Genomic DNA, 20,429 nt, shown 5'->3' on the forward strand with positions numbered 1-20,429 from the left:
TGAGATGTGTGCCGAGATCCATCGTAAGAAGCAGAAGCCCAAGTTGCTTCTCCTTCAGTTTCATGTGCCACTCAGTATTCTTCACGGGGTCTCCCTGGGCTTTTCATCCGGAGCTTCCCAGGGAGGGAGCCCAGCATCGTGGTCACATGTTGAAAGAGACAAGCTGCAAGTCAGAGAGGATGGACAGCGGCTCCCAAGCCATGGTGCTACATAATGACAGAACTATTCTAGAAACCAGGACTAACAGAGGAGCCAAGACGCCCAATTATTCGCTGCTCCTGCTCCATCCACCCGCCAGCTGGCATGTCTCCCTCCAACCCCAGACCCGACCTCCAATCCCATGACCCGGGACTTTCCCCCTGGGAGTTTCTCCCGCTTGCTGCCCAGTCTTGACGGTAAGGATGTTGAAGGAAACTAAGCTCTCCGCAAACCTGCAGCGTAAATGATGTCTTAGGCTTCACGTTCCGCATCCAAGGTCAGACAGCCCTCCGCAGGATGATAGAGGACCTTTCCACAGCTGGGTTCAGAAGTGCGTGCCTGATGATAAAAACCTCCACTCGGAGCTCCAAAGTGCACGGCGGGCTCAGCTCCCCAACCAGCACAGCCCCGCCAAGAGCACTCCTTCCAAGGCCCAGCTGCAGCCGGTCCGTCCGTCTGCGGCAGACATCTTTTACTCCACAGCATCCCAATTAGAACAGCATGAGCCAGCCTGGCGGCCCATTTACCTCACCCCTAACATTTAAGTGTTTTCAAATATGTTTCTAATATCAATGGGGTGCACGAGGCCAAATCCACTGTCCCCTTTTTCACATGCTTGAGTAACGCCACACAGACCAAACCCCTGGGGACTTAGGTTCTGCTTAGAGCATCTTTTATTTATTTATTTCTCTCTCTCTCTCTCTCTCTTTTATTTAAAGAAAACAAATATCCCATTAAAAACGACACAGTGTACTCTGCATATTTTTAGGACCATTTGAGTTTAGAATTCCCTCTTCTTCCGCCCATGGTAAAAATCTTTTCCTTAACCATTTCCTTCCCAAGAATGTCATGGAGCTAGGAGACACTGGGAAACTGCTCTCGTGTTTTACAGTCACCTCTTTGGCTCTTGATTTCCAGGTACCAAGGGGCAGGTCAGGCCCTGGGTATTGTTTGGGAGAGATCCAAGTTCCATACACGAAGGCCTCCTTCCGGGAGACAGACCATGCTTATGGGCCTGGGGGAGACAGTCACAAGAACCAGAAAGTCAAACTCAAACAGAAGAACGTGAAAGGTGAGGACATGTCTACCATCTGCTTGATTCAAAATGGGGCACGGGTTTGGCGACTTCTCCTCGAGTTGGGTAACTAAACCACAAAGAAAAGGTCACAATAGGTTGTCCAGCCCTCAGCCTTTGGGCTAGAGGGAAGCAAGGCTGAGTAGGGGGGGTCTAAGAATCTGACTCGGGTGGGCAGAGTCTATGAGAGGAGGGCGGGCCAACCCCAGGGTTCATAGGTCCAGGGATATGTTGTTATGAATCCAGCAGCTCTCTACCCTGTGCATCTGGGGCCACGTGTGTGGGTAGTAGCTGCCTGGCCAACATGCAAAATAAGCCTTTTCTTGCCGCCAAATTGAGAGCCACATCTTCCAGGCAGTTGCCAGGTCACTGCAGGTTCAAGTCCAAAGGCACCGGGCCACCCAATTAAAAACAGAGACATTGATGAAAGACTGTCTGCGGTCTGTTTTCCATTCATTGCAAAGCCTCTCAAAGGACCGGCCAGCCGGGCCTTCCTCTGCCCAGGCTGAAGGCAGAAACAAGATATGCCTTAGAGAGCGTCTGGCTTGCACAACGAACCAAACCCAGAGACAAGCTCAGAGAAATGGGTTTTAGAAACCGTGACTTGTCTAGAAGAAGCAAAGAAAGAATTCGTGACTTCCTGGAGGGAAGGGAAATGTGTTTGTTTATTTAAATAAAATTTAGAAAAAACACTGTGGACATTACAAACTGTTAAATACAGAAGACATTTCTATACAACTCAAAAGACCAATAAGGGTGCTTGTCCATGATGTGGGGCTCGCCGCAGAGATACTGACACCCCACTTTAGAAAAAAAAAAAGCAAATGGAAAATGTGACCACGCACATGTCCATCGCAGTAAAGTTTCAGAATTCAAGTGATTCCAGGCAAGGGGCCAAACTTGACTTGGCTTCTTTCCACTTCAACAGCCCCCGTTGGAGTAAATCCACACTCTGAACGTTGACAATGAACCCAGGGTCCTCTTCCACCCCAGTCCATCCCACCCCCACCTCAACACACACACACACACACGCGCATTTCCTCTTGCTCCGTGTTAGGGCAGACAGATAAAAGGCAGCTCTGGTCCTATTAACCCTTCCTGGTGACAGTAGTTAGCTCTGTGACTCCAGTGCAGGGAGTTTAGACGGTGATTTTTTAAAGTTTAAATTTACAAGAATTACATTTGTCTTTCGGTGTGTTTGTCTTCCTCCTTGCCCTCCCTGGCGTAAAGGGTCTAGGAATCGAGGGAGACGTAGGCACAGGTGCCAGGGCATTTTCCTCGGAGACTTTGCATTCCCTTGGGGGGTGCTGTCAGCATTCCCACACCAGGAATCTCACCTGCAGAGCTCTGAAGAATAAAATGTGAGCTCAGCCCCTTTGCTTCCATCCTGGAAAAGTTTAGGTGGTTTACCCTCAGTTCCCCAGGTCCATGTGCTTGGTGTCTCTAACCGTCCCTTCCTCTAAGCAGCTCCCGGTCCCTTCTTAGACTAACTGGCCAAGAAGGAAGCAGCATTGTTCACCTCCAGCTTCCTTACGGCAGACCCTGCAGGACTTAACACCAAGCCCTCAGAAGCAGAAGGCATCCTCCCAGTCCCCCGGGAAGTACAGTTCATGGGGAGTCTCGTGAAGGCAGTAAAGCTCTTGATAGCATGCCTGGGACCACAGAGCAAATGAGTGTCAGGACCCAGGAGCAGAAAACACGAACACCTCCCCAATTGTGCAGCCCCTGCCTGAGAATGAATGCCCTCTGGATCCCAGCTACGTGACAGAATACCATGTGGCAGAGGCCCAGAGAAGGTCCTTCTTCCCAGCCTGGAAGATGAGGCTGGGAAAATGAGCAGCCGTGGAGCTCACGGTCTGGCCTCATTCAACCCCACTGTCACTCCTTAGGAAGGTCAGCAAGAGGCCCCTGCATGGCCATTCAGGATGCCGGTCAAAATCTAGATAAGCCCTCCTGACTGGGGGGCGGTGGGGGGTGAGGGGGGGTCATGCCAGCATTTGGTGCTGGACAGTCACAAATCAGAGAGCTAAAGGTCCTGGGTTAAATAAAGGGTCAAAGAAACCGATCATCTCATAGAACCCCAGTCAATGTTAACAGGCTTTAAAGTAACTTTTTGTCCCCACTTACAGTAGGCAAAAGGGCCAGGTTCATATCTCCAGATTTCTCCCATCATGAATCTTTTCAATCAAATGTTCCCCTCTCAAACCAAAGAAGCTGTGTAACTGGGAGCGACTGTCACAGGCACACAGCAGAGGTACTTACAGTCAATCACGACTACAAGAACGAAATTCTAGGCAAGCTCCCAAATCCGAGCTCATCCCCAGCTTGTCCTGGGGGGTTGGCAGCCTACTGAGCAGGCAGAAGCTTCAGGACTCAATGGGCCATCCAGTGGGAGAGCAAATAGCACACGCATCGCCCAACACCAGGTTCTGAGCAGGAACCCCAAAGCCCCGGCCCAAAGTCAATATGCCCACTGCATGTCCTGGGACAGAGGAGGTCATTGTCAGAGGTGGGTCCAAGTCCACCATGGTCGTCTGGCTGCTGCTGTTGCTGCTGCTGGCTGAGCCTTGTCCCCCACCCCACCCTGGTTTAGGGGCTCTCCAACAAGGGGCTCTGCCAAGAGGCAACTGCCTTAGAAGAGTGAAAGCAGACACGCAACGTGTCCTGGCTCTCGCTAAGGGTGTTGGCTGCTGGGGTCACCTCCGGAGGCCCTGGGGGTGCTAGGAATTCTGGTGGATGTTCTCTGAGGAGCCCTCGCTGCTCTCGTTGAGGGGCGTCTCCGACATCTCCCCGACCTCATCGTCAGCCCCCTCCTCCTGGATGGTGAGATGCACGTCGGGAGAGGAGGACTCAGAGCTGACGCTGTCCCCCTCCATGGAGCAAAGGGTGCAGGACAGGGCGGGCGCAACGCTCTCCTGCAGCATGTTCAGCATCACGGGCACGTGCACGGACCGCAGGCCCGAAACCATGGGCAGCGGCTTCAGGGCCTCGTCCCAGAGCCGCTCCTGGTCCTTGTATAGCAGCAGCAGATTGGACTTCTTCTCCCGCCGCTTGGATTTCATGTAGCCCAGCATGATGCCAATCAAGAAGACGCCGTAGAAGGACATGACCACCAGGATGTAGAAGTATTCGTTGCCATTGCCACTGCCGCTGTTGGGCACGTGGAAGTCTCCAGGGCCACTGGAGGTGATGGCGCTGGCGTGGGTGCTGTTGGGGGGTTCCATTTTCAGCATTGAAGCAGTGCTCACACAGCCGGGGGTCTGGGGAGAGATCTGTAGGTTAGAACACCCCCATAACTCCCCAAGATTGGCATGGCAACAACGCCTCTGAGAGCACTCAGAAAAGGGGCCATAAAACAGGGAACACAGGCTACCTGCGGGGAGTCAGAGGGGGTGGGGCAGGGGACCCAAGGAGAGGGCGAAGGAAGAAAGGGGGGCTTTCAGATTGAAGTTTGCACATGTCTGTCGTGTGTGCAGGTCTTAACGTGCGTACAGGCATCACTTGACTCGTTTCCAAAAAGAGCCAAAAGAAAACGTTTGATCTAAACAAAGAAGACCATTCATAACATTTGGGTCGCTGGGTATCTTGTTCTCTTTAACGGGGCAGAGAAAAAAAAAAGGAACTTGCAGCTAAAACTCTACATGGTTTTCCATTCAAAGCAAAGTTTCCTGGGAACAAAGGAAAAACACAGAAAGGAAGGCTGCGCCCAGCACGGTCTCCCTGGAACATCTCCAAAGCAAAGTAGCCTTGCTCACTTACCAACCACGGAAGAAATTGTCCCAGGCTGGAGACCTCGATCGCTGAGGGCAAGCGCGTCCTTCCTCGGAGCCGGGCTCAGTGCGCTGACAAATCTGCAGCTGCAGCCGGGATATATAGTCAAGAGAGGCACCGTCACGTGTTCGGGGAGGGAAATTCACCACAGAGGCTGGGCCCCACAGAGTGCAGTGCTGGCCAAACTGCAGAGAGCGCGGCTCGGCCCTGGAGAGAAAGCCGCTGGGAACTGAGCCCGGCTCCTCGCCCCCTGGCCCTGAGCCAAAGTCCTCAGGGAGTCCTAGATGCGCATGCAAGAGACAGAGGGGGGAAAGACTGAGTCAAGTTGGAACGTAACCTGCAAGTCTGCTCTCCTGCTTTCTCCCACTCGTGGGGCCTGAGCCCCCTTAATGACGCCAACAGCGGCTAAGAGCACCATCGGGAAACCAGCACAAGGTTTAGTGCCCAGCAACCAGGCTTTCTCCTCCCTGGGAGGGGGAGATCCACGCAGAACACAGCAATAACAAATTGCTTCAAGTTTCAGTGCGTCCACTCATGAGTGTGCCTGGTGGGGCCAATGGTCTGGGCTCAGTTTGCACACTGCCCCACCCAGCGGTGCCATGGGAGAAAGGCCTGGAGATCTGTTTCTCTAAGGACCACAGGCAAGAAAACCCCACAGAGCAGTTCTACTTCGTAACACACAGGGTTGCCGTGAGTCAGAGTCAGCCAGCAGGAACAGGGTTGGGTCAGGGTGGTTTATTAACTAGGTAAGTTTAATAAATCCTTGCTAACTTTTGTGAACCTCGGGTTCCCAGTTGGTAAAACCCTTGGGGATGGGGGACTTCAGTGGGTAGAAATTTATGAACCTTGGGACCCTGACATTTCCAGCTTTACCTGTCTACGATTGAAGGCTAACTGCAGGGGATTAGGGGTCCCCAGTGCTGTTAAGGGTTAAGTGCTCAAATATGAACCAGAAAGGTTGGGGGTTCAGGTTCACTCACAGACGTCTTGGAACCCCTATGGGATGCACTTCTGCTCAGAAACACATGGAGTCGGCAGAAGTAGGTGTCAACTTAAGGCGACTGCTTTGCTTTGGGGATCTGTTGGTTTGGTACTGGTTGGCTCTTTGTACAGATAGGAGATAAGAGTGCATGACACACAGAATCCAGAGACAGGAATGGGAGTAGCGCTACCAGGAAAGGATGGAGAAAGTGGGAAGAAGAGGGGAGGAAGGGGGAATTGATCACAGTGATCAACACATCACCCCCAACCCCTTCTAGGGGGATGAACAGAAGAAACTGGGGGAAGGGAGACAGCAGTCAGTAAAAGATCAAAATTATTGTTATTGTAATTTATCAAGGAGTCATGAGGGTGGGGGAGCAGAGGGAGGGAATAAAGAGGAGCTGATACCAAGAGCTCAATAGAAAGTAGATGTCTAGAAAAGAATGATGGCAACATATGTACAAATATGCCCCTATACAATTGATGGTGGATTGTTATAAGAGCTGTAAAAGCCCCAAATAAGATGATCTTTTAATTAAAAAAAAAAACAAGTAAAAGTGATGCGCGGGGGGGGGGGGGAGTACAGGAAGATTCTATTTACCTTCCATGTCAAGCTCATCAATTTTTAAAAATTAAATTAAAAGGTACATGTTCTGGATACTTTTCAATGGCCTGTAGATCGTGGGACTGGGCGTCTGTTGATGACACTGCCGGCAGGTTTTGTTCCCCTTCTACCCTGTATAGCAGCTCTAGGACGTCACACGGAGACAACTGGCACATCATCGCTGCCCTGGAAGGTCTGTGGAGGAGTGGGAAGCTGTAGCTGAGCAACTGGGAGCAGCTCGAGTTTCGAAAAGCTAGGTGGACCCCGGGTTTGAATAACTTCTCTGATGAGAAATGGGCCGGGCGCCAGGGACTTAGATGCCAACAGTCAGCCTGCCCCAGGCTACCCAGTCAAAGAAGCTCACACTGGAACTGTGAGGACTCCTCTGTCCCCACTTGTCGGCCGCCCGTGGATTCTTGTTGTATGAAATTCATAAACCAACTCTCTGTAAAAGAAGCCTCTCTCGTGGGCCGGCCTGCTGTAGGAGGGGAAGCCAAAGAAGCAGGATCACTTCCCTCTGATGCCCCTCACGAGAGCAGAGGGCCTGACACTAGAGCCCTCACGGTTACTACGGCAACCTTCCTGGGGGGATGTCTGATCCCAGTTCTAATAGAAAACCTGTGGAAAGAGCTGGAAGCTTTTGCCTTCTGGTTCAGAACTGTGCTTTTCCCTAAGTCCCCAGCTAAAGTAACAATTGTTGACCATAACCACGCCAAGGTCATCCACACTCTAGGACTTTGCTCTCACCCATGAAGCTACCTCCACAGCAAGGTCAAGACTTTGAAAAGCTCCCCCATGACCTTTCCCGCCTGTCCCTTTCATTCCATGCAACAGCCGTGGCTCTGCCTGCATGGTAGGTGGGGACAAATGCAGCCCTCAGAAGAGACAGCTGCTCGGCCCAGATTGTGGATGGTGCATTTGGGGGTTCATGAGACAAGTACTTCGGACTGATCTCTATACTCGTGTATAAGCCGAGTTTTTTCAGCACATTTTTTTATGCAGTGTTCGTGGCAAAATTAGGTGCCTCGGCTGACATTTGGGACGACTTATACTCGAGTATGCATGGTAGTTTGAACTGTCACTGATTAAGGGACCTATTAGATATAAAGAGCAAGAAAGTGAACCAGAGACCAGGACATCAAGCGGAGGCCGAAGTTCCAAACAAGTTATATCTCCAACTTGAGTAAAAAGTCTCCAGACTGTAAAACATGAAGACATGGGAGCAGGGACTAATGGAGGAGGGGTTCAGAGAGCAGGGCTGGTCAGAGACATGGGAAGGGTAAAGTCCATCCCAGAATATGCAAGGGAACAGCCCGGATGAAAGTCTGCCTGGGACCTGCTTAGTGTCCTTTGACCCCTTAATACTTCTGACACCAACCATGGAAGTCTGTCCTGCAAGTACATGAAATGAATCAAGTAAAACCCTTAGTACTCTGACTGGCAGAAGACGCATACTCAAGCTGGGTGCTTCAGGGTGTGACTTCTGTTGGTACCAAAGGCTTCGGGCTGTTCCTGGAGGTGTGTAAGGCCAGGTAGAGGGGTGGTGGTAGTGGCGGTGGTTGTCATAGAGTTGATTCTGACTCGTGGGGCCAAAGTCAAACTTCTCCGTGGGGTTTTCAAGGTTGGAGCCTTTCCAAAGCAGAGGAATGAGAGGACGGTCACCTGGGGCTCCTGCAGGTGGGTTCAAATCCCCAGACCTTGAGCCAGTAGCTGAGCCCTTTAGGGAGACAATTCACAGAAACAACCCTCCCTTGCTTCACGTTCCCTGCTCTCTCACCCTGGGGATGGACGTGAACTTATGAGGTTTACAAGTTCATACCCTAACTCCGGAGCAGCAGTCTACCTCTGAGGAGAGTCATGGCAGAAATAATTAGGGGCAGGAGAGAACGCTTAGAAAGTCTAAGAAGTATTCAGCATTCCCTCCTAGCCTGCGACTTACATTTCCATTGTCTTACCAGTGTCATTTGACAAGTAATAAATTCTGAATACTCATGAAAGTTATTTTATGCTTTTTGTGCCCTGTATAAAGAAATTTTTGTTTAAGCTGAAGTCAAAGAGATTTCCTTCTATTTTCCACCTTGATGTTCTATAATCTTAGCTTGTGTATAAAGGAGCCCTGGGAGGGTAATGTTAAGTGCAAGTCAGCAGTTCAAAGCCACTAGCTGCTCCTTGGGAAAAGATCAGGCTTTCTACTCCTGTGAAGAGTTACAATCTTGGAAACCCGTGGGGGCAGTTCTACTATATAGGGTCCTATAGGGTCTGGATGAGTCAGAATCGACTCAATGGCAGTGAATTTGGAGTTTGGGTCCATTTCAAGTTGATTTTTGCATATGGTTCAAGGTATGGACCAAGTTTGGATTTTGCCTATGAGGTCCAATTGTCCCAGTACCGTTGATTAGTTGGATTGTCTCAACACCATATTAAAATAAAATCAGGTAACCATCTAGTTGTGGGCCTGTTTCTGCATTTTCTATCTCGTCTGTCCTTGAACTCAACCATTTTGTGATATTTCTTCTTTGCTTTTGAATGAGAGGAAGAGAGACGACAGCTCTTGTGGAGTGGAGGCTCTCCTGTGAACCAAGGCATTGTTCGGGACTTTCTTCACATCGGCCTTGTGAAGGCTGCTTGCACCAGACCAGGGGTAAGGAAGCTGGGGTTCTGAGAGGTTAGCAAAGGGCTCAAGGTACCACCATCACTAAAAGAGCCCAGGTCTGTGCGACTCCATCATCATTCTCGTTCTGCTACCTGTGCCTCACCGAATGAAAGCCAGAGAAGACACTCAGGAGAGAATAGGATGGGAAATGAGGATTTTTACAGCCTCCTTCATGTCTTCATAAAGATTTTTATTTTAATTCAAATATCAGCTCGTCAAACGGAAGTGCAAATGTGCAATGACAAAGGTTTTTTCTGGGAGGCAAGGGGCAGGGGGGGGCGGCAAACCAGAAACACTGCCTTAAGTGTTAGAGTTCCACCCAGCTTCATGTGCTCCAGGAGTTACCAGTGATGCCTCTATCTTCTTTTTCTGGACCCCAAGTGCTCATAGTACTCCAAATTCTCTTTCTCTTACTTAGATGGTTGATTTCTGCTCTTCTTGCTTTGATTCACTGGGTTTGGGCTTTCTTTCTTTTCTTTTTGGGCTTGTTCCTGCTTGTTTTCGATACATCACTTTCTCCGGGGTTGTGAGCGCCCTCATTTTCTGGTACCATTGCTCTCACCAGCTAACGCATGAGACCTGGCCATACAGCTCTGAAACCATGTTAGCAACTTGGGAGACTAAACAGCATCCGTGCTTGGCTGGAAGCTGGGCAGCGGCTCTGGGCAGATGAAATGTCAGCCTGGAGCCCAGAGGCTGGGCCGCTGCGTAATTTCTATGCTTCAGTTGAAGCCACTCTCAGGCACATCAGGAATCAGATAATTAATGGTCTCAAGACTCCCAGGAAAATGTCCCACAACCCCTCTCTTGAGCAGTTACTGAGAAACAGAGCAAACCCCGCTCCAAGGAGACCACAGTGGGTCCCACAGAACATTGTGAAATGAAATCCGTGATGCCACCCCGACTTTGCCTCTCCCCAGAAGCCCATTCTTGCACGTCGTATCTGGGAACTCTCCCTGGGATCGAGCCTCCGAGGGCCCTGAGTCACCCATCCCGGACATGTACTTTTCCACATTCCTTACACCGTGACCACAGCAACGCCGAGTACGGTAAGGAGGCTTCCAGACCCTGTCCTATACCAGCCGTGTCTCGGGGGAGCTGTGAGTGCTGGCAGGGCCAGCTTGGCTGTCATCCAAAGGATGTTAGGAGTAAAGGACGCAGACTGAAATGAGAGAGGGCTGGCTACAGTTACAGAGGCTCTGCTGGCCTCGGAGCTTACGCACTGGGCTTCTACAGCAAGGTCAGCCATTCAAACCACCTGCCTCTCCGCGGGAGAGAGAGGAGGTGTTCTGCTTCCTTAAAGATCCACAACCCAACCCACAAACTCAAAGGGACAGTTCTGCTCTGTCCTATACGGTGGCTGTGAGCCACAAGGGACTTGAGGACAGTGAGTTTGGAGTTTGAGTTTGTCATGACTTTCCTTGCACTATTGATTATTCCAACATGTTTCCACTTGATCTCTAACAAATACCACACTTTCACAGGAGCCTTGGTAGCACTGTCAGGTAAGCATTGGGCTGATGACCACAAGGTCAGCAGTTCAAATCTGCTGGCTTCTCCTTTGAAGAAATGTGAGACTATCTGCTCCCATTAAGATCATAGTCTCAGGAATCCTACATAGACTTCCTTATTTGTCCCACTTGACCCAATGGCAGTGGATTGGGACTCTAGTTTGTTTGGTTGTTATTGGTTTTGTTCTTCTTACATATATTTTTTACCTGTATGTGAAAGTTGGACGTTGAATAAGGAAGATAATGTAATAATTGATTTATTTTAATAATGGTGCTAGCAAAGAATATTGAAAATACTACGAGCTGCCAAAAGATCAAACAAGTCTGTCTTGGAAGAAGTAAGGCCAGAATGCTCCTTAGAGGCAAGGTTGGCAAGACTTCATCTTACATACATCTTACATACATCCTGACACGTTGTCAGGAAAGACTAGTCCCTGGAAAAGGACATCATGCTTGATAATACAGAGGGATAGAAAAAGAGTAGACATCTCTTGACAAGATGGCACTGCACACCACAGCGGCTGTAACAATGGGCTCCAACATAAGGGAAATTGTGAGGATGGTGTGGAACCAGGTGGTGTTCGTTCTGTTAGGCATTGGCTCTCTGTGAGTCGGAACCGACTAGCCAGACCTGAAAACAAGGCATAGCGTCTGATGTGTCTCAGTAGCTATTCATCGCATGTTATAAATTTTGTCTAATTTAATTATCTGAAGAGTGGCAAATAGTGCATAAGAGAGACAAATGGTATTCTGAAAACTGATTTTGAAGGATGTGAACTATTTGGGAAGATCAAGGAGGGCTCCCTTGAGAAAGTAGTGATTGATTGATGGCTGAGGATAGAACAGGAATGAGCCGGAGGAGATGGAAAGTCAGAGAATCGTGGCCTTGGTAATGTGGGGAAAGACCCTGGGGTGGGGAGAATTTGGAGAGGCAGCAAGAATGAGGAACGAAAAGCCTGTGGGGACTCAGTCAAGGCAGGAAAGGGGACCTGGGTAAAGACGGGGTTGGAGAGGATGGCATGTAGCCAGGGGACCCCAGACAAAAGAACAGAGGTTCCTGGTCCTTGTGCAGCCCCCCTACCAACTTCTGAGACAGTGCTAAGACGTGGGCTGAGTGCACCAGCTTGGGATTGATTGACTACAAGAGAGAGGGCATGCGGTGGTGAAGCATGCCTGGTACCGTGTTAGAAGAGCCAAGGAAGCCACCTAGTGAGCATCAATTGACACCAGTGTATTTGTGAAAGGGCCTTCCAGAACACGGACTTCGCTCGAAAATCTCCCACCAACAGCACCTTACAATTAAAGCAACGCGTTTGGATGCATCTTCCTCACAACTCTGAAACCCAGAAGAGATGTCAGCGTATCGTTGGACTCGGTCCTGACCAAACTTGCCCCGCAAGTAGCACAGTGCTCCCAGAAGCAAGAAGACCACGTGAACACGCTGGTGTGTGCACTCCAGGTGTCAGCCGTCTGACAACACAGCAGGTAAGAGACAGACTTTGAGGTCAGCCCTGCCTGGACCCCAGTCACAATCTCTGCTTACAGGCTGGGGGACCCCTAGCAAGCTTCTAAACCTCTCTCCACCTTTGCAAAAGGGGACTCATAAGAGTAACTTACCTCGCAGGGCTGATGTGAAGGACAAATAAAAACATCTGTTGTTTTGTGGTATTTCCTTGAATGATACAAACCTTTCATGTATCTGGCTATCAACCAAGTGGTTGGAGATTCAAGTTCACCCAAGGGGCACCTCAGAAGAAAGAAGTGGTGATCTCTCACTCAAACTTACTACCATAGAGTTGATTCTGACTCATAGAAACCCTGTAGCAGGGTAGAGCTGCCCCCATTTAGGATGTTCTGAACCTGTAACTCTTTGTGGAAGAAGAAAGCCTCATCTTTCTCCTTCAGAGAGGCTGGTGGTTCTGAACTGCTGACCTGTCAGTTAGCAGCTCAGTGCTTCACCACCACACTACCAGGGTTCCTGAAAAACAGCCACTGAGAACTGGAGCACAAGTCTCCTCGGACATACTGAGGTCACTGTGAGCCAGGATTGGCTTGGTGGCAACTGGAAAGCCATCAGGCTCAGTTGAGACTGAGGTCCCAAGACAAGTGTGCAAAGCAGATTAGCCCCTTCCCTGTGAAGAGATAAGACAACCAAGGAGTATTCCCAAGTGAATCATTGGTACTTTCTGTGCCCCATGATGGAGAAGGAGGGAGGAGAGGACGCTTTCTCTCAAGAAGTGACAAGGACTTCACAGAGGTCTCGCAAGATTCTGACAAGTGTCCGTGGAGACCAGCAGCCTGCGGAACTGAGCGGACTGGAGTCATACCCACCCCTGGAAACACGTGAAGGCGGGGAGGCTATGCCAGGCTGGGTTTCTGGGGAGCCGTTTCTAAAAGAGAGACACTCCTGCCTCCTGCACACGGGGTGGAGAAGGTGTGCAAATGTTTCCAATAGCCAGGCGGGCCAGAGCTGGAGAGCGCAGGCCCTGCTGCCTTTCAGTTCCTGACCAATAAGGCTGCCCAGTGGGAGAAGGGGGCGTGTTTCACATGCAAGGGGAGTGGCCAGGCTGGATAAGAGGTCGTGACAGGTCAAAGTGCTTCCACCAAATCCCAGGCTGGAAGAGAAGATCCTTTCATTGTAGTGCGTGGGGGTGAGGAGTACTGGTGGAATCGTGGTTATGGGCTGCTAACGACAAGGTCAGCAGTTCGAAACCCAAAGCAGGCTCTTCAGAAGAAAGGCGGGGCTTTCGACTCCGGTAAAGAGTGACAGTCTCAGAAGCGCAGCTATAGATGAATATACTGGCAAGGCATTCTGACTCATGATTCTTCCACCGAGCTGGCAAGACTGCCCTCTCAGAAAAAAAGACCGCCCATTGTCCTCCACCAGCTGTCTTCCACAGTTCTTCTGAGTGGGTTCAAAAAGCCGCCCTTCAGTGTCAGTAGTTGTGTGTATGTGTGTGTGTGTGTGTGTGTGTGTTGTTATTGTTGTTGTCATCGTCGTTATTGTTAGTTGCCCTGAACTCAGCTCTAACTCATAGCGACCTTGTGTACAACAGAACAAAATACTGCCCCATCCCATGCCCTCTTCACCATTGCTGCCATATTTGAGCCCATGGTTACAGCCACTGGGTGAGTCCATCTGGCTGAGGGTCTTCCACTTTTCCAATGAGTCCCTACCAAGTGTGAGACTCTTTTCCAGAGACTCTCCTTTCCGTAGATATATATCCTAGGTCTTTAAAATACAGTTGCGTCTACTCTGGCTCCCATGCTTCGTGGGGTCTTCGGGGCGATAACCTTTACAGAAGCTGGCCACCCGGTCTTTCTTCCACACCGCCACTGAGTGGACTCAGACTACCAAGCTCGAGGTTACTAGCTGAGAGCGAGCCACATGCACCCCCCCCACCCCAAAAAAGGGCTAGCCCTAAATGAGCGTGGCCATATGTGACCCTTTCATGGAGGTGGACACATTCACTGCCAAACTGAGACATGAAGGAAACCTAGCATTTGTATTGCCTAGGAAGGACTCAAAAAGTCATGGGCCTGCCCCAGAATTCCACAATGAGGCAGGGCAGGAACTGGCCCTAGAGAAAGAGCCTGCGGGAGTCATGGCACTGAAAAAAGAAATCTGTCTTAGGAAGATGCCCTGCAAGTTATGCTGTTTATCACAACGATTTCATGTGTAAAATCCCTGAGCCAGCGCCTGGCACATAACAAGTGTTCATTTATCATAAATGTTAAACAAGGCTAGAAAATGCAAACGCTGGTGTTTTGGAAGCTCTGTGGCTTTCTCTCTCCTAAATCTAAGTGTAAAGGCCATAAAAGACTGTTGACTATTCCATTCCTAGCACCTAGTATGGTAGTTGGCTTACAATAACCTAGAAATATTTGTTGAATGAATAACTGAAAAAAATGTGCCAAGTAATCTCTGTAAGGCTGTTAGTCAATGTTCACAAAAGCCCTCTATGGCAAAGACTCTTATGAACAGGATTTTAGATGTGCAGACTGAGGCTTGTGGTAGTTATATAATTGTCCATTTGAGAGGATTAAGAGTGGAGGGGTGGAGTCTAGTCTGTCAATCAGATTATAGCCAATGAGACTTCTGGGTGGGCATGGCCTTCTCCTGAGAATTATGGGAAATCTTGGAGGTGGGAGACTCTCTGCTCACACCCTGGGAGACAAAGCAGCTGACAAGACACATGGACCCACCCTGATGCAGAGACCCCTGTCAGCGCTGCGATGTTTCCAATGCCACTGGATCCAAAGACTTTCTACCCACTGGCCTGTGATCTTCTACATTCCGTGTCATTGCATGTGTTTCGTGAGTCTGAAGAGGACTTTATAGATTGGTATTAGACATATGGGCTAATATAGGACTTGTGGACTTGATCTGGACTGGGCTGGGATGTTTTCTCAATGTTCAATTGCTCTTGTATATAAATATCTTTCTTATACACATATGTGTGTCCATGGATTCATTTCTTTGGTCTACCCAGACTAGCATCAGGCTCAAGCAGGCAAGGTCACTTGTTCTGGTCCCACAGAAGAAGGCATGCAACCTGGGGCAGAGCACACTGCCTCCTATTAACCTCATGCCCGGGGCCCACTCCACTCCAAGCATACCCAGTGCTCCATCCTCTGTCACTTCTCACCCCTGGGGGCTCTAATTGGTTTGCACCCTCTGCACAAGGTGAGAGTTGCAAGTCTACCCAGAGGCAGAAGAAAGACCTGGTGATCTACTTCTCTAAAAATCAGTCATTGAAAACCCAGGGAGTTCACATGGGGTCATCATAAATCAGGACCAACTCAACAACTACTGTGGTTGCTTTGGGTGTACTTTTTGCCTCTGACCCCAGTTAGTCATGGGGTCCGGGTGGGATTAGGGTGATGTTGAAGGTCTTCCAGTAGAGGAGGAAAGAGCAGACAATAGAGACAGATAAATAATGATAGATAGATAGATAATAGACAGATAGATACAAAGAAAGAAAGAAAACCTTTTAACCTTCTCAGTACCAGAATTAAACAAAGAGAAAAATTAATCTCTGGTGGCCCTTAAACACTCTTCAAGCCTAGAACTGAACTCAGCCCCAAGTTCCACTTTCAGCTAAATGATTTGTTGTCTTTAAGTGCCATTAAATCAGTTCCAGCCCATAGCAAGCCTATATACAACACAGCACTGCCCAGTCCCACCCTGTCCTCACAGCTGTTCCTATGTTGGAGCCCCTGGGTGCGCCTGGGATCATCCACCACATCCAGAGCCTTCCTCTTTTCCCTGGCCCTACATTTTGCCAAGCATGATGTCCTTCTCCAGGGATTGGACTCTCCTACCAACATGTCCAAAGCATGTGAGACCAAGTCTCACTATCTGTGCCACTCTGGAGCACTCTGGCGGTACTTCTTCCAGAGCAAAGCTAAATAAGAAACGGGCTCATAAGGTGAGCAATAATCAATCACAAGAGCTCAAAAGGGCAACATTTGTTCAGGAATGATGATCCCTGGGGACCTCGTGGGTTATAAGTAGGACTGCTAGCTGCAAGTTCAAAACCACCAGCCACTCCACAGGGGAAAGAAAAGAGTCACAGTCTCAGAAACCCACAGGGGCAGTTCTACCCTGCCCTATAGGGTCATGGTGAGTCTCGGTGTCGACTCATTGGCAGTGAGCTTGGTCTTTGTGAGAGTTGTCCTGGGATAAAGCTCAGTGGCCAGGAAGGGATGGGAACGAGGGACACATGGAAAGTGCAAACACAGGGAGGACGTGGGAAGAGTGTCGTTGCACTGGGAGTTCTGCCACCAACATCACGAAACGAAATGTGTGCACATTGTTCAATGGAAACCAATTCACTCCGTTATCATTCACATCAAAGCCCGTATTTTATAAAAAGAAGAGAGGAATAAAAGAAAAGAAAAACTAACCTCCGCTTAGCTCCAACTCAAACACGCGCCAAGGCAGTGGTTTCCCAGAAAACAAAACTCACGTTAACGATTTCCAGAGCGTCCCAGTGCCTGTCTGCTCTGTGGACAACACGGGCTAAGCTGAGGCTGACCGGAAGTGGGGATCACTCCTTGAGGAGGAACTGGCTGCCAGTTGCAACATTTCCTGTCTCCTCATTCCCTTGAGAGACAGGGTGCGAGGTTGGAAAGGGCAGGGTAGCCCAAGGCAAAGGAGTCCTGCTCCCAACAGCCAGCTTCTGCCTAGCAGACTGACTCATGGGACCCTGTATGGGCGGGGTAGACGCGCACGTTGCAACATTTCCAAGCATGTGACCCTTGAATCTGCTAGCCAGCCCTTTCTTTGGCGGCACCTCAGCATACCTGGGAACCACCAACCATTTTAGCAGCCAAACACTTAGCGTTCATGCCACCCAGGAACTACAAAGGGCCACAAGGGGTCTCTGTTTTGCCCCCACCCTGACTCCTGGCTTCAGCGAGGCTGCTATGGGAAAGAGGCACCCAGTCAGGGAAAGCTCACCCATTCACATCCCACGGGTACAATATGCCTTTCAGACCTCACGTGGCACCCACAAGCGTCAGCACTGGGTCTCCTAGAGGAAAGCAGTTGTGAAACTGGACACACTGCTTCCTGCCGCAGCCAGAAGAGGAGCAGCCAGGACACAGGAGACCTGAGCTGCCACCCAGACTTTACGGAGAGGACGTATTGCTTTTCAGTACAAAAAAATCGCGCGATCCAGAATGCAACACAGGGGGAGAGGGGTGAGTGGGACCCTGTTTTTCCAAGAAGCCTGAGGGAAGCCACCCCACACCTTATGTTCACTAGTCCCTAGTCGGGTAGATCAGAACTGAGTGGCCCAGAGGAGTATTTCTAGAATAGCCACCGTATCTATGCCACCTTCCTGACTTCTGCAACTTTCTCCCCTGTGGGTGAATTCCTCAATGGCAGGTTCACTTGAGTTACGCCATTGAGTCAATTGCAGCTCCTGGTGGTCGCTCAGACTTGAAAAAAGGATAGAACAGGCCCTGTGGGTTTCTGAAGCTGTGAATTATAGGAACAGAAAACCTCATTTTTCTCCCTCGGAGCTGCTGTTGGGTTTGAACCTCTGACCTTGCTGTTAGCAGTCCAACATATATGTAACCCACTACTATGCCACCAGGGCTCCTTATCTGATCTATAGATCTTCAATTTTCATTTATTAACTCATTTTTGCAATAAACACATGTCCTCCAGCCTAAACCAATAGCTAGTTTATAAAATCTATGCACCTAAACCGTCACCAAAAAGTACTGCAAAAGACATAATACAACACGACATACTGCAATAACATAAAGTCCAAACTCAGTGACACCCAGGTGGTGTCAGAGCTTTGGGATCCTAGCCCCTTGGCTAGTATCACTGGCCCCCACTTTAAACAAGCCAAACATCTGTGCTTCATGGGACATATTCCAGCCCTCAGCACATTGGGGTTCTTCTCTTAGCTCTAGTAGCCAGAGATCAAATAGCTTATGCGCACTGAAGGTCAGCCCCGCCAGGACTCCAAGACTGCACGGGCCCAACCCAGGGGAGGGACTGGCTTTCCTGTCTCTCCCCTGCAGAGAGGGCCCCATCCTCTGCTCTCTCAAGAGCTTTGTTGGTGGTTCAGTTGCGGCTCTGAAGCTGGGGACAACTATCTTGACAAGCAGAAGATGAGGTCTGTCTTCCTGGCTGTAAGCTCCCGAGTCTACGGGCCAGGTCCTGCTCCCGTTTGCTTCCTCCAAAGACCAGAGCCCAATGCCCATGCATGCTCATCGGTGTTTGTTTTTTATGTGTGAGGGAGTTTCAGAAAGTTTGTGGGGGGAAAACCTTATTTTATACACCCAACGGCACATGCCCACACATTCACATGCCTAAGCACAAATGCACATACATATACTGAACTAATCAATTACTCCGCATCTGCATACCTGGACCAAATGCTTCCTTCTAACATGATGGAAACTACCAGAAAGTTATTTTCACATAAGCCCCAACGTGGATCCTGGAAACCGCTCACCACCAGGCACTGCCTTTGCCCTTGTCACTGTCTTGGAAGATCCCATTCCCTCTTCAACACGAGGACCCAACCAGCATCCCCTGCCTACCCTCCCCCTTTAAACTTCTTAAACACACCTGTTCCCTGTCGTCATCCTAAAGACATTCATAGCCTAAAGGAGACCATAATCCTGCCTCAGTGTCTGCTAGCTGTAGCGGTAGAGTCAGTTCTAACTCACAGCAACCGTACAGGCAACAGAACAAAGCACTGCCCTGTCCTGTGCCACCCTCTCAATCGTTGTCACCTCTGAGTCTAACACAGCAGTTAGGCTGTCAGTCCATTCCGCTGCAGGCCGTCCTCCAGGGACCCGGTGTCTAGGTGGTGGACCAATATAAACAAAGCAACGGGAAAACTGAGTTCAAAGACATGGCATGGCTTCCATTGGCCTGACGTTTGGGTGGGATCCAGCCCCCTCCCCTCCAACATTGAGCTTCATGCTCAGGAAAGACAGACACAAGGGACGCAAGTTCTTAGGGAAAGAAGTTGACACCTTCAAAGGGCATGACAGGCTCTCCAGAGTTATTCTGAACACATCAACAGTACCTTCCACCAGCAGCTGCCCAACTGTCCTATTAGAGAGGCTTATGCGTCGCTTGGATGCTGACAGCTCTTCCGCTGGTATTTCAAAGACCAGCAGGGCCACTCAGGATGTGCAGCTTTCAGTAGAGTATGCAGACTCAAAGAAGACCTGGCAATTTACTCTCGAAAACTGTTGCGGATGGTGGGATTATTATTGTTCGTTGAGTCCCCAGCCAAACAGAAGGAAACCTTGCCCTGTCCTGCACCATCCTCACTGTGTTGCTCTATTTGAGCTCATGGCTGCAGCCACTTTGTCTACCCGTCTCACTGGGGGGGGCAGGGGGGTGTCTCTTTTTCACTGACCCTCCACTCTGCCAAGCATTATGTCCTTCTCTGAGGATTAGTGCCTCCTTCATTCCCAACTTTCCCATTCCAATCCCCACTAATTATCAATGCCTCTTGATGGCACATTTGATCAATTTTACACTTCGTAAGTTGGGAAAACATTCATCTTCTACATTAGTGGTTTCAAGGAGTAAGACTAGAGTTAAAATATTCCATAAATGATGTTTTCAATTCCTGGATGTCTTAAATTCACAGAGTGGTGCCACGAAATAGATTTTAAGTTCTGGCTGTAAGCTTTAAGTTTGGTTGTAGCTAAGTATGCTATTTTATTTTTAAAACATATATACAAATCACACATATTTCAATGTGTATTGTTGTTGCTGAGTTGGTGCTGACTCATTTCTATTCCAGGAACGGAGCAAATGGATGAAATGCTACCTGGTCCAGCACTGCCATCACACAGTTTCTATATTTGAGCACATTGTTGCAGCTACTGTGTCAATCCATCTGACTGAGGGGCTTCCTCTCCTCTGACCCTCTGGTTTAGCATGCATGAGGTCCGTCTCCAGGGACTGGTACTTTCTGAAAGCCAGTCCAAAGGCAGTGAGATGAAGTCTCACCATCCTCATTTCTAAGGAGCATTTCGGCTCTACTTCTTCCACTACGTGTTTGTTCCTTCGTCTGGCAGTCCAGGGGATATTCAATGTTTTTCTCCAGCACTGTAATTCAAAGGTATGAATTATTCATCTGC

General features: G+C 49.5%; 1 protein-coding gene across 1 annotated transcript; it reads right to left on the reverse strand.

The window, feature by feature from the left end:
• Positions 1-1,920: 1,920 nt before the first annotated feature.
• Positions 1,921-5,165, reverse strand: KCNE4 (potassium voltage-gated channel subfamily E regulatory subunit 4). Its single transcript, XM_075529018.1, has 2 exons — positions 5,033-5,165; positions 1,921-4,533 (listed from the first exon to the last, which is right to left on the reverse strand). The coding sequence occupies exon 2, from the start codon at positions 4,504-4,506 to the stop codon at positions 3,994-3,996; it is 513 nt and encodes a 170-aa protein (XP_075385133.1). The 5' UTR covers positions 4,507-4,533; positions 5,033-5,165; the 3' UTR covers positions 1,921-3,993.
• Between the last annotated feature and the right edge of the window lie 15,264 nt (positions 5,166-20,429).

This window comes from Tenrec ecaudatus, chromosome 13 (genome assembly GCF_050624435.1).
Source record: "Tenrec ecaudatus isolate mTenEca1 chromosome 13, mTenEca1.hap1, whole genome shotgun sequence".
Classification (NCBI taxonomy): Eukaryota; Metazoa; Chordata; class Mammalia; order Afrosoricida; family Tenrecidae; genus Tenrec; species Tenrec ecaudatus.